The sequence below is a fragment of the Phyllostomus hastatus genome, unplaced genomic scaffold (genome assembly GCF_019186645.2).
Source record: "Phyllostomus hastatus isolate PE091 unplaced genomic scaffold, TTU_PhHast_1.1 phas_contig_196, whole genome shotgun sequence".
Taxonomy (NCBI): domain Eukaryota; kingdom Metazoa; phylum Chordata; class Mammalia; order Chiroptera; family Phyllostomidae; genus Phyllostomus; species Phyllostomus hastatus.
In genome coordinates, this window is record NW_025333709.1 from 14668941 (window position 1) to 14682776 (window position 13836).

The 13836-nt window shown below is 47.4% G+C and overlaps 1 protein-coding gene across 1 annotated transcript in view; it reads right to left on the reverse strand.

The window, feature by feature from the left end:
* SEL1L3 (SEL1L family member 3) overlaps nt 1-13836 on the reverse strand; it is a 96036-nt gene that overhangs the window by 66051 nt on the left and 16149 nt on the right. The window contains exons 3-6 of the mRNA XM_045834544.1: nt 5992-6118; nt 4213-4334; nt 3725-3840; nt 1158-1216 (exon numbers count right to left, since the gene is read on the reverse strand). Of these exons, the coding sequence (XP_045690500.1) occupies nt 1158-1216; nt 3725-3840; nt 4213-4334; nt 5992-6118 (424 nt within the window). The remainder of the gene's footprint in view (nt 1-1157; nt 1217-3724; nt 3841-4212; nt 4335-5991; nt 6119-13836) is intronic.

The window sequence follows — 13836 nt, forward strand, 5'->3', positions numbered from 1 at the left end:
GTTTTCCAGGACACGTGGGCTGTGAGGGGACCACGAGTGAAGGGGGCCTGTTTGGAAAGGCAGCTCTGCGCCTGGTGGGGTCAAACGGCCACAGGAAGGAGGGAGGGTCCCCAGCCCCGCCCAGCCCCGCCCAGCCCCAGCGCCAACATCTCCTGGCACATTTAAGAAAACGATACATATGAAACCACTCATTATTTTTGGTTCTTCAGACTGTCCTTAAGCATTTCGTTATATATTCATTTATTATCAAGTTATGATGAGGTATCTTGAGTTCCCAAAGAAGCTTGCCCTCTGGTTCCGCCGCTACAAAACCCACTACTATATGGGGATAATGAAGCAAATTCAAAAAAATCATGAAATACAAGGCAAGGGACCCAATTCTCAGTTTCTGTACCTCTTATAGAGAACAGTTCTATAAAGATGAAAAGTTACACCAATATCAATAGTTGCGTACATTTCAAATTTAGATTATGAACATAAATATGAAGACTGTCTGCTTTTATGTTTTATACTAGGCCAACGTTACCAACCATTCTCAATAAGCAACATTAATATTTTGATTTATTTTTTGAGAATCCTTCGTAGAAGATAATTTTCAAAGAAAATGAATTACACAAAGTGCCATGAAAGAAGGAATTTACAATGAGGTCTGGAGAGAAGAGTATTTTCTCTTGCTTAGAAAAAAAGGTTGTAGGGGAGACGGGGGGAGTTCGTGGACAGTAAAAAGGAAGGGAAAAAGTACAAAGACCAGCCACAGGGCAGACGAGCACGTGCTTGGAAAAGCTGAATAAGGAGCTGTGGGGACAACGTTAGGGTTCAGGGCTAAGGCGTGAAGATTCCTTAACCCTCCTCACGCAGCAGCATTTTGAATCAGAAGAAAGATCGCTCGTCCTGGCTGGCGTAGCTCAGTGGATTGAGCGCTGGCTGCGAACCAAAGTGTCGCAGGTTCGATTCCCAGTCAGGGTACATGCCTGGGTAGGCCATGCACCCCCATGACCCCCAGCAACTGCAGGCCATTGCAGGCCATGACCCCCAGCAACTGCACATTGATGTTTCTCTCTCTCTCTCTTTCTCCCTCCCTTCTCTCTCTAAAAAAATAAATAAATAAAATCTTTAAATAAACAAAACAAAACAAAAAAAAGAAAGATCGCACTTACCTAATGGTCTGATTGTGGTAGCTTTCCAGATCCTGTCCGATGCTGGTGGTCACCACTATCTGCAGTGGGAGAGAGAGACAGGAATCGCTTATGCCTCTGCGCCCCACATCATAAAAACAGTCCTGGGTGTAAGCTACCCAACATGTGCTGCAGAGCCTTGTGCTTGATCAGTTTCGGCAAAAATAAATTTAACACTTTATTAGCCCTGTGTATATTTTAGCCCTGTGTAAGATTAAATAAATATAATTTCTTCAAATGACTTGTGGTAAAAAGACCTAGAAAGCAGTTTCACTCAGCGGGTGTCAGATATTTCCAAACTCCAAGCCAAAGGTTCATTTGGTGGATTTGTGCTTCAAAGCTTGTCGCACAGGAAGACAAGGAAACGTGTACGACACAAGGAGTTTCTGAAATTTTACTTGAGTTCTACGAAAGCCTTGGGGGTGGGGGACAAGATCAGCGCCGAACTTTCTCCACGCACTACTGCTTCTCACTGCTCTTTCCCTAAGCACTGAGAAGCCGCGTCCCCGTCATTCCCATGGTGACGATGTTTCTGTCCTGGATGTTATCAGCTGTCTTTAGTTGTCTCACATTCTTCTCGGTGTCTTGGATTAGGACAAAACCCCCTGGTGTTAAGGGGCTCTTGTCACTCTGCCAGCGCTAGCCCAGGGGCTGAGCAAGCACGTGCTGGCCCAGCCAGGTTCTCAGAGACGCGTCTATACCTCTGTGTCTGTGAAAGCCGAAATAACCCGGAGAAGTCAACCCAGTTCAGCCATGTACGGCAGGAAGAAAATGACTCCAACCACCAGTTGTTTCTCTAAACCAAACCACTCACTTTAAGTCAATTTGTCCATTTAGTCAAAGCAATGAATACGGTAGTCCCATCTCAGAGGTGGATTTTGTGTAGAAAAACAATTAAGTATTGTTCTGGGACCTATATATTTTAGGCAGACCAGATGGAATGGGGAAAAAAATCTTTTTTCTTTCCACCCCATCTGGTCTGCGTAATTCTTCTCTCCTGCTTGATCAGATCACGTGCTCTGCTATTGAATTCCTCTCTTTAATTAAAGAACTACTTTGATTTACAATTCTTCTACTCCAAAAGCTTCCAGGAGGGCCTGCTGCTTTGCAAGTAGGAATCTGAATTCCATGATATTCAAGATTTTCCACATTCTAGCCCTAAAGACAATTTTTCCTTTGATTAGTGTCCTACAGTCTGCACATTTCTACTCTGGTCAAACTGGTTTATCCTCTCCCCCCAGGGCTGTGTTGAGACGCCCCCCCACCCTCCTCTTCATCTCAAAGCTGCCCATTGGCAGGATCCTTGTCCGTGAATCCTTCCCCTCCTGCATCCCAGTATGAAGTGCTGTCTCTCTTCTCTGAATTCATAGGAATCGTCTGGCAACGAAGCTCACCTCAGGACACCCCTTCACCTGCTCAATGTTAATTCCCTAAATAGTCTATAAGCTCCTTGAGCACACAGTGCCTTGCATACAGCAGGTGCACAATATGACCTGGGATTTGCTCTGATGATCTCACACCTGTCCAAGCGACGCAGAGAAGCTGACCTTCTTAGGAGCAAAGCAGCAACCAAGCTAGAATGCCATCGTAATTTGTCACATCGATAAGAAGCTGAAACGGGGACCACAAGCCATGTCACCTTTAACGTTGCTAAAGAAACAAACTAACATACAAACATTCCTGGCCACCGTTTCCCAGGCTCTTCTCGGGAAAACAACCAGGACTGACCTGATTTCCTCTCTCTTCAAAAAAAGGAAATGTGATAAACCTGGCCGCCGAGGGAAGGCTGCGTATTATCTAATAAAACACAAGACAAACAAGACGTCTCTTCCAGTTTTGCAGCCGGAAAATCACAAATCAATAAGAAAAGCTGATGAGAACACGAAGTCGCCAGAAGAAAAGTAGCATACTGACATTGCGTAGATTGAAAGATGGAATTGCCTTTCACTGTAGCAACAGATTTGCCATAATCCATAAAATCTGCATTATGACAGTTGGAAACAGTTATGCATAGTGTTTTATAGTTCAGAGTAGATGAGGACCCTCCGTCCCACCAGAATTAGCACTTAGGTTTGTTAATTATTATTTGCCGGTTTATGCCAAACAGAAGCAATTGTTTCAACTGCCAAACGCCGTCAAATCATTTCTCGACTCAACTAATAAATTTTCTGACAAAATAAAAGTTGTAGCTCGATAACACTATACAAACCCGGCTGATGTTGTTTTACCATTTATCTCCGCGAAGCCTGCCTTGCCAGGGGAAAAGCACTGAATTCTTCAGATAACTGTAGCTATATAGCTGGCTATTTTATTTACTCACTCACAATATGGTCAAAAGAAGCACTATAAAAGCCAATTAAATGGAATGGGATTCTTATGATTTAAACTTCCATCTATAAAAGTTTGATTGGAAAAGTGTGGAGCTGTAAAGAGTTCATCATTTACCACAAATTTGTTTTTAGGGATTTGCTTGCTCCCTGGCTTTTTGGCGGTGCGAACTTTAAGCCATGGCGCTGGCGTGGTTGATGGGAGGCGGGGCCCACCAATACCTGGCCTCCGTTAAATGAGATGTCCAGGCGAAACCACTCCTTCAAAGGCAGGGTGAACTTCGTTTTCACAGCGAGGTCCTCTCCTTTGACAAGATGCATCTGAATATGCAAGAGGCCTAAAAGGACAATTCAACCTTATGAAAATGACAAAAAATACCCAGGAGTGAATGAAGGGGCTACCCCTTCACAACAATTGTCCTAAGGAGCTATCCAACTAAGACTACGTGCCTCCTTCCTTCCAACAAGACAAAGCAAAGCAAAAAAATAAATAAATAAACCACACACATCAACGCATTTCTTTGTAAAGAAGACAGTTATTTCCAGCTTCCAGAAAAAAAGTTTAACCTGAAGCCCACATTTGAAAACCATCACTCTCGCTAAATTGCCGTGTTGACAGTATCTTCCTTATTCTGGACAGACATAGCTGCCCATGGACAGAGCATGTGAGAATGACGATATATCGTTTTAAGACTCTGTGTTACACTTACCCTCTTCGGTAAGAAATACAGATGGTGTGCTGTACATCTCATTAGAATCCACAAAGTACAGGATCCCGCAGAGATTGGCCTTGCAATAATGGAGTAAATAAAGCCACAATGAAACAGTAAACCTGGAAGAGTGAGGGGAAAAAAATTTCTGCAGATTGATATCGTCCAAGAATAGGTAATTATAGTTAACAATGACCAAGTAAATTGCCTTCTTCCCAATGAAGGGATGAACGTGGCTCCGTGTTCATCATGGGAGATCAGCTCGCACAGCTTGATCTTTGAGACAAAGGTAGTTATAGTAACTGGAACAGACAGGAGCTAAGCACCATGGTACAGAACTAGCAGACACTCCGGCTTGCACCTCGGAGTCTGTCCCTGTGCCCTGTGAGAATCTCATGGGCCTGCCGTTCAAATTCTCGATGAAGGCTTGTAAAGCCAGACACAGAATGAAAAGCTGGAGTTTAATAAGAGGTGATTTGATAAGAAGCTATTTTAATTTTGGTGATTAAAAGAAAAAAACATAATTAGGGCTTTTTGAGCAATTTTGTCTCTTTCAAAGATAAAAGCATAAGGTAGAAAAGATGTCATAATCTGCAAACGGCTTCACTATACACTAACTGGGACACATATATACTATTTTAAGGCATATATTAGGTTGCATATCACAGTTTTGGCTGACCGATATGGAACAACTAATCTAATTGTTCCATTTCTGGACTGGGGCTATTTTTGTTGGAAAAAAAAGCTTTCGTGTATCTGTGATTTGTGGAGGGAGAATAAAGTAACAGTCATCAACTTAACTAGGACGGATTTAGCCAAGATATAAGATCCACCAATCACTCGGCAAATACGTGCTGAGCACTTGCTTGGTGTCCCACATTGGGTGAGCCACCAGCAGCTCAGAGATGAGGCGCTGGGCATGACTGCATTGTGCCCGGGGAAGAGCAGTCGAGGTCAAAAGAAATGCACAGAGTTCTCTCTATCGATCTCCCAGTAACCAATTCCCAGTTTGGGGTTATGGGGCCAGTGACCTCAGGTTCTTTGGGGATTTAACCAAATACGTTCTTTAGAATATTCTGGGCTTTGTAATGTGGCCTCCAAACCAGTGGTAAGATACGCAGACAGATGGTGCCACACAGCTCCCTCCTGACCCACCCAGCTGAGCAAGCTCATGAAGATAAGTTATTACAAGGAAGCTTAGCAAGAACATACGCTCAGTAAAATGACTCAAGATCTTTCTACAGCCAGCAGCATGGGAAGAATTAAATCACTCTGCTAAATCCATCCAGTCTGAGGTGCACCAGGAACCGTTTTTAGCATCTTTAATTCAGCAGAAGGGGAAAAAATATATATCTGGGTTTTGCTGAAATCAACGGAGATCAGAAGTGGTGAGTTTCCAGCAGCTTGCCCGATCTTCCAAGACAGAGAAGGCAGGACAAAGCCTGCAGGCCGGGCTTGCTGTGGCTGGCTGCACTTGCAGCCCTGCCAGGGCCTCGGGCTACAACACCTCGCTCCCGCCTCGTGTCTTTCCTGGGGCCACGACGCAGAAAGTCTAAGGCAAGTTGAGGATTGCTAAGTGCAAGAATAACTCAAGAATGCTGTGAGGTGTTTGGGTCCACAGATTCTGCCTCAGCCACGTAGGTCTCCATGTTTTTTTTTCAAAGCCAGTGACAAACGGTTTGCCCTGTTAAAGGAATCCACCAGCCTGCTCTGATCCTCAGATTAAAAAAGAAAAACAACAGCATGTCCCCACCCGCCCCACCATCTGCCCATTCTTACACAGGGTAGTCTATCCGCTGGCGTCGGGTGGCCTCCAGCTCCCGGTTCTGAAACCTCGGCATCGTCTTCACAATGCCTGTGTTCTCTCCACTGGAAGCATAGAGAAAGCCCAGGAGGGTGACCGCATCTGCAAACAACAAGACACTGGCCTTTCAATGATCCCTGGAAAAGTACTGCTTTCCCAATCGCATTCCTCCTGGAACCCTCTGCTTAGGTCCCCTCCAACACGGAAAGGACACGGTCTGCAGATCTCACCCAACAAGGAACACAGGCGCCTGCCAGGCACCCCAGCTGAGCCCTTTACAGAGCTACCCCCATTCCTTTTCACAGCAACCCCATAAGGCGGATGCTGTTACTCGTCCCATCCTGCAGAAACATGCGAGGCGTGGGGAGGAAAAGCAACTCGCCTAAGGTCACCCAGCAAACAAGCAGTGGGGCCTGCAGGCACAGGTCATGCTCACCCTCTCGGTGCCCAACCATTTCCCACGCTGCCTTCCAACGTTAAGAAAAGCATTTTGAACTTGCGTCAGGAGGGTAAGTGAACCCTGGAGGAGCACGCACCACGGCCCATGCTGCTGCAAAACGGTAATTGAAAGTAAAAATGTACACAAATTCATTTCATCCTCTTATCCCCGGCTTACAGATGAAGACATGGAAGGATAGCTTCCTAAATAATAACTAATATTTACTTAATGCTTAGACTGTGCCCAGGCAGTATGCTGAGCACATTTCAGAAAAAAATCTCATTTAATTTCACAATGATCTGGGAGTGGGGTCTATTATTATCCCCATTTCATAGATAAAAAAACTAAGTTTTAGAGGAGGTTGTATAATAAGAGGGGGAGTTGGGATTCAAACTCAAGCAGTTTGGTTTCAGAATCCATGCTCTTAAAATTGCAGGGTTTTCACTTCTTCTGTACAGAGTTTCCTAATATACTCAACACCATATTTAGTGTATGCAAATATTACTAACCATACTCCTTACAGCTATAGAGAGCGCCTTCCACTTTCCTTTGCAAATGTGGGAGAATTCTGTGGCTCCAGGGAAGAGGGTGTTCGTAACAAATTTTTAAGGGAGAACAGAGTTATTTCATCTGTATTTAATACCTGTTGCGTTAAACAAGGCTAATGTCAATTTCTTATTTCCTACGTCTCCCTTCCTCTAAAGAGAAAAAAATTCGCTGAACTCAACCTAGTAATAAAAATCACTTTTCTCTTTCTTTAAAATGCTCCTTGGTTGCCCTGGCTGGTGTGGCTCAGTGGATTGAGTGCTGGCCTGTGGACCAAAGGATTGCCTGTTTGATTCCCAGTCAGGGCACATGCCTGGGTTGCAGGCCAGGTCCCCAGTAGGGGACATGTGAGAGGCAACCACACATTGATGTTTCTCCCCCTCTCTCCCTCCCTTCAGCCTCTCTAAAAATAAATACATAAAATCTTTAAAAAATTTTTATTTTAAATGGTCCTTGGTTTAAATGTCCATGATTAAATGGTAGAAACAATCTATTTCCCTGGGCTCCTTGGAGACGGAAGGGTTGGTTTCTATGCAGGTTACCAAGTGCCAATAAGGGTACAAATTACAGGAGGCTCAGCCTGGGATGCTGAAGGCCCTAGCTCTCGTTTCTCTATGAGAAAAAAAATGTTTTATTATAGAGAGAGGTACCTCTGGTTTGTTATCACTTGGAAATCAGAGGAGCAAAGTTTTCATCATCTCAGACTTGTGTGTATAGTTAATAGGATTCAGTAAGCCAAACTTCCCGCAGTGCCCACAAATCTACCTGTTTTGTTATGTAGAGATGCATTCAAAATCCAAAAGGGAGAAGTTATCCCTTCCAACAGAAACTTTTTTCTTTTTCTTTTTTTTAAGATTTTATTTATTTATTTTTAGAGAGGGAAGGGAGGGAGGTAGAGAGAGAGAGAGAGAAACATCAATGTTCGGTTTCTGGGGGTCATGGCCTGCAACCCAGGCATGTACCCTGACTGGGAATCAAACCTGCGACACTTTGGTTCACAGCCCACGCTCAATCCACTGAGCTACACCAGCCAGGGCTAGAAACTTTTTTCTTTATAAGTTGAGCTCAGTTTGGGCACATTGGACTTGCTGGCCTGTAATGGGGGTGGGGAGGGAGGATTGCAAATGATGGTATGGCAAGTGTGTCTTTGGAATCTGGAAGGAAAACGACATCACGGAGAGGCTGAGATCAGCCCAGCCCTGGTTTGGCCTCCACAGCGTTGAGCGGAACAGGACAGACGAGAAAAGCCATGTTAACGCCCCCGCCTTCCCAGGAGGCCCGCTGCTAGTGAGTGCTGTTGAGTTATCCTGTGTGGATTCGAAGCAGCTATCAAAACGAGCAGGACGTGATGCTCCCCGACCTGACCCCCGTAACTCGAGGCTTCACAAAGGAGATTTCCAAAGGGAAAGCAAGGAAAAGTGAATGCGGACGAGCCTCTCTCTCCCTTCTTTGGGGATCAGAGTAAAGCAGGCTGAGCAGGAGAACTCGCAGCAAAGGCCAGTGGAGGGAAAATCGAAGACCCAAATATCCAAAGTCATTTTACAGGAACATACACCCTCCTGTCACCAACAAAGCCAAAGTGATGGTGGTTTTCCTGTAAAATCTGTAGCTTCAAGAGTTCTATGATTGGGAGTTCTATTGCAATTGTCCCCCAGTATTATGGTTTTTACAGTTAATTAGAAATAATTCATGAGAATGAAATTCTATAGTAGGAAAGGACTTCAGAATGCATCCAGCCTGGGAAAACATAGAGGCTTATTTTCTAGTAACTGACTGCGGCTGCCTGGAGTGCTGTAATTGGGTAGCAATGGCTCTCCTAGGCACTAGAATGGGGAATAACCACCAGTGTCAATCACCAGGAAAGGAGTCACAGGCAGGCCCTGACTGGTGTGGGTCTGTTGGCTGGGCATCATCCTGCAAAGCAAAAGGCCGCTGGTTCCATTCCCAGTCAGGGCGCATGCCTGGGTTGCGGGTTCGGTCCCGGTTGGGGCGTGTGCGAAAGGCAACTGATAGATATTTCTCTCTCACATTGATGTTTCTCTCTCCCTTTCCCCTTCCTTCTCCTCTCTCTTAAACAAAATCTTAAAAAAAAAAACCCAAAACGAATTCACAGGCAGGAAACCTAAGGTCCAAAGAGGCAGACTGGCTCGCCTCATTTCCTCCAGGATGTACGGTCCAGGAGACCAGGGACATCACTCTAGTCATTGTCCGTTCCCGAAGCCCAGAACAGTGCCCGGCCCTCGAGGGAGGTTCCAGAAATACTTGTGAGTGAGAGAGTGAGTGAGTGAGTGAGTGAGTGAATAAACTAACAAATGAATAGCGTTGTGGCCCAAGTCAGGATCTGGACCTCTCTTTGGCCCAACCGGTTCCACAATCCCATAAGGTGCCCCATGCTATCTAAGCCACATAATAGCCTCCGTCTTTCAGGCTCTTCTCCCAAGCCCGTTTCTTTGGCTTTTCCGGAATGAGGAAGTCAGATAGGAAAAAGGCACCATGATGGCATACACATAAAATGCCAGGGAAAAGGTTCAGGTTCGGCTCTCACCCCCTTGAGTGTTTTGTTTTATTTCCTCCACTTTTAGAGCAAGAAGAGGCTTCGGGTATCATGCGGTGCAAACTCTTTTCTTCGGAGATGGGAAAAGTGTTAGGTGTCGTTGAAGGTTCTATAGCTAATAACAGACCCAGGTATGACTCAGACCTGGTCTCCCCCTGCAAACCAAAGGGCTTTTTCTTAAACCTCGTCCCACGCCGCAAGGCCTCCCTGAGGGCCAGGGCGGGTATTCAGCAGGTATGCCCCTGTGATGCCACACTGGTTGTTAAAACTGAAATATTTCCACATTGGTTAGACAATTGGTGCAGCCTTGGACCTCCGGGGCCCCTCCACCCACCACCCACCACCCACCACCCACCCTGGCCTCTCTTCCCAGGCAGGGACCTCCAGCACCGCCCTGTTTCAGCACTAGGGCTGGCACCTGGGGACTCTGACTGAGTCCCGCCCATCCCCCCCCTTTCTGGTTGTCAGGTACTTTGAGTATCACCCTGGAGTGATATTCACCCCCTGGCTGGGAGGGTTCCACAGCCCACTGTCCAGTTCAGCTGCGGGTTCAGAGCCGTGACGCGGAACCTGCTCTGGGGAAGGTCCCGTTCCCGCGTAACCAAGCCCCGCTCCGACGTGTGTCGAATGTGTCACGACAATGCAGCTGAGATCCTCAGCCCATTGGTGGGGAAGTTAAGAGATACTCTTACTGCAAGGAATAACTGTGACTACAAATCTATAAACAGAACCTAGAGGACAATATGCTCAGATTTTCCAACCTGGAGAAGGAAAGCTAGAGCGCAGGCAACTCAATATGTTTTCCAAACACAGAACATTAAAAACACAGTGGTGATCGGGGGTTTTATTTTCCTTAAAGCCACAGGCTGAGAACAAACACTGTCCTCTCTTGTAAGCGGGAAGGACAGAACTTCCCCCTGAAAGGTGCCAGGCAGGCAAGTGAGTGGCTGAGACAGTCTGTAGAATATTCAGTACGAGGAGTCTTAAGAATAAAATAACTCGGCTCCCAGTAATTTTTCCTATAGACATACCTGCATGTGTGCACCAAGACACGTGCACAGGGATGTTCGGCAAAACCTTGCTGTGGGTGGTAAGGGACTAAAAACGACCTGCGCAGCCAGCATCAGGATACAAGTGATGCTATGGGAGGCCGGGCAGGGGAATGCTAAGCGGCTATCGGAAGGAGCGAGGCTGTGTCGCACATACTGACATAGAAAGATCTCTGCTGCACCGTTAATGAGTGCGGGACAGAGCTTATAGTGTTCTTCCCGTGTGTATGCAGAGGAGGGCTATCGACATAACGTTTACGGGTTCAGAGAATGTTTCTGGAAGGAGACACAAGAAGTGAGTGTTACTGAGTTTGCCTCTGGGAACGGCGCTGGAAGAGTATGGCGGGGGGTGGGAGGGAACAAAGCCCTTTACACTCTCTGAAGTTTTTAAATTGGGAACAGGTATCACTGTTCTGGCTAAGAGAGAGGAGAACGACAGACACTCTCTGGCATTCTGTGCGGGCCGGGAGCAGGGACTGGATGCAGTCAGAGGTCCCCCCTCTCTGGGCCACCACGGACATTCAGTCTGCTTCCAGGAGACAACACCCGGTGGGCGAGGAAAACAGGATGATTCACATTGGTAACAATTCAACTTTCAGAAAAAATAAAAGGGGTATTTCTTCTCATTTAGAACCAGAGTTAGGGCCGTATTAGCATATTTTAGTTAAAGACTGAAACAGCAAAGTCGAAGGAATCAGGAAGCCCGGACTCCAGTTCAACAAGCACAACGAGCCCGGGCCTCCCCCCGTAAAGAGGAGAGGAGAAATAATACTGTTTCCCATGGGCATATTACAAGGATTAAATGAGACAATGTGCATGGGGAAAGTATTTTGAAAATCGTAAAGGGCAATGCAGAGACGAGGCATTAATTAGTGTTCTTACAGAAAAATTCAGACTACATGATTAACTGGGGAGAAAAAGGAACTAAGTCTTTTTTTTCTGCAAGTGCCAAATGTATGGTTCTTATAATGACAAAAAGTATCCTGTCATTGATTTGAGTAGTCTTGCTGCATAAACTGATATTTTCACAAAGACAGTAATCTGGCTTCAATATTTGACTTAATCTTCTTAGTTTGTTATAATGGAATTTTGTTCTAAGAAATCATTCTTCCAATGCAATAGATCTGCAGATGAGAATAAATTTGCAGTGAAAGGAGAAGAGAGAGGAAAGGAAGGAAAGTGCCATGTTCCCCAGGCACTGAGCTAAGAGGAAAGGTTAGGAAAATGTTCACAGAGGGAAGCACGAGGGCAGAGTGCTTAACACCCCGCAGCGAGCCTCCACCCTGCCTTTCTAGTCTGATTTCCCGAATGGCCCAACTCCACTCGAGATTCTACCTGAACAAAAGCATAGCTCGAGTGCCGCTCCTCTACTTGCCCCCACTGTGGTGGGCATTGGTGATCAACCCACACGGCTTTCGCCCTAGGCACAGACTCAGCCTCAGAATCCTTCCCAACACCACACTCGGGGGAGCCACACCATGCCCGTCACTCTGGGTCGACAGGCAAGACGAAACCTCTTTGCCACCCCTCCCTCACATCAACGGAGCCCCCATCAGGCTGCATGTCCTCCTTTGTGTGCAGTGGCTCATGCTTTCCCTTCTGCCTGGGTGCCCTGTGAGGAGCATCCTACTGTGCGCCTGTGCCCTACTCCTCACAGTAGGAGAAGGAAGGAAGGAAGGGAGGGAGGAAGAAAGGAGGGTGCTTCGAGGGGGCACTGAGGAAGGGTGGAGATCCGAGCTGGCTACTGAAGCATGGACACGATTTTACCAGGAAGACAAGGCAGGCGGCAGTGGAGCAGAGCGGGAGTCAGGGATGGCAGCTATCCCAGGTAAAAGGAACAAGTGTAGCCAAAGCACAGGGGTGCGGAATCAAACTGATGAGACTCAGACTACAAGGGCAGGCGCACAGGGTGAAGGTGAGCTCCTGTGCAAAGGGAGCTTGCTGACCGGGAAGATGCAGCCTTAGCCAAGACAGCCCAGATGGGCTCTACCTGGGAAACTGCAGTGTATGCGTGTGTGCACGCACGTGAGAGTGAACCCCAAGGAAGGCACACAGCCACCGCCTACCCCCACATGCTCCCTAACGATGCTGTCACAGTGCGATGGTCACACGTAAGCATGAGACAGAAAAAGGCCCTTGCCCCTTGGACTAAGGGCATTCATTCCTGTCTCCTCCCTCAACTGACAAGCTGTCACTGCACCCTGACGCATGCAGGTGCTGTGCCAGGCACCACAGCAGCACAAACCAGGACCCTGGCCTTATAGCGCTTGTGTTTCGAGGATGGAGACACTCAACCAGAAAAAAAAAATTAAATCCAGTTCAGGACAATGTTCAGTGGCACTAAGACTATGAAGGAAAATAAAGGTGATAATGGTCAGGTGGGGTGGCCGGGGTGGGGCTGCTGTCTGGGATAAGGCGGTCGGGGCAGTCGTGCCGATGAGGTGGCATCGGCGCAGGAGAAAGAAGGAGGTAAGAGAGGTGAGCCAGGGAGGAGAATCTCAGGAGGAGGGAGCAGGAACACAAACGTCCCAAAGTGAGAATGAACTTGGGACATTCAAGGAAATGCAAACAGTTTCGTGTGGCTAGATCAGGTGGGCCAGGGGAGCACGGCAGGAGATGGAGCTGGGCAGGGGACAGGGACAGATTCCACAGGCCACAGGAAGGGACAGGGGTTGACCTTTTGTAACTGCTAGGGGAGTAACTGCCCGCAGGAGGTGATGTCACCTGCTTACTATGACTGCTGTGGAGTGGTGGGCGGGGGGAGGCAAAGCTGGGAGGCCACCTGCAGACAGAGACCACAGTGGCTTAGACCAGATGGCAGCAGCACACTCAGGGAGAGGTGACTGAACATGCGGAAGATGGAGGCAAGAGGACTAGCTGACCTATTGCGATAGGACCTGCCGGGAAGAGCAGTCTAGTCTGTCCAGACTCCAGTTACCAGCCTGGGTGGGTGATTTTGTTCTCTCAGTGGGTTCACCCATGCAGCAGGCATCCGTGTGACAGGCGAGGGACCACAGCTAAGGCCTGGTCCCCTCCCCCAAGGAAACGCACAGCAGTGAGTGGAGTCCCAGGCGTGGTGTGCCTGGCCACCTACGGCCCACATGCCTGGAATGCAGCAGGACCAGGTGCCTGGAATGTGGCAGAAACAGGAGCACCACCAGAGAGCAGGAGGCTGAGCCAGGGCACACACATGTCCTGAGAGGCTGCCACTTCTGACCCGGGGTAGGTATAC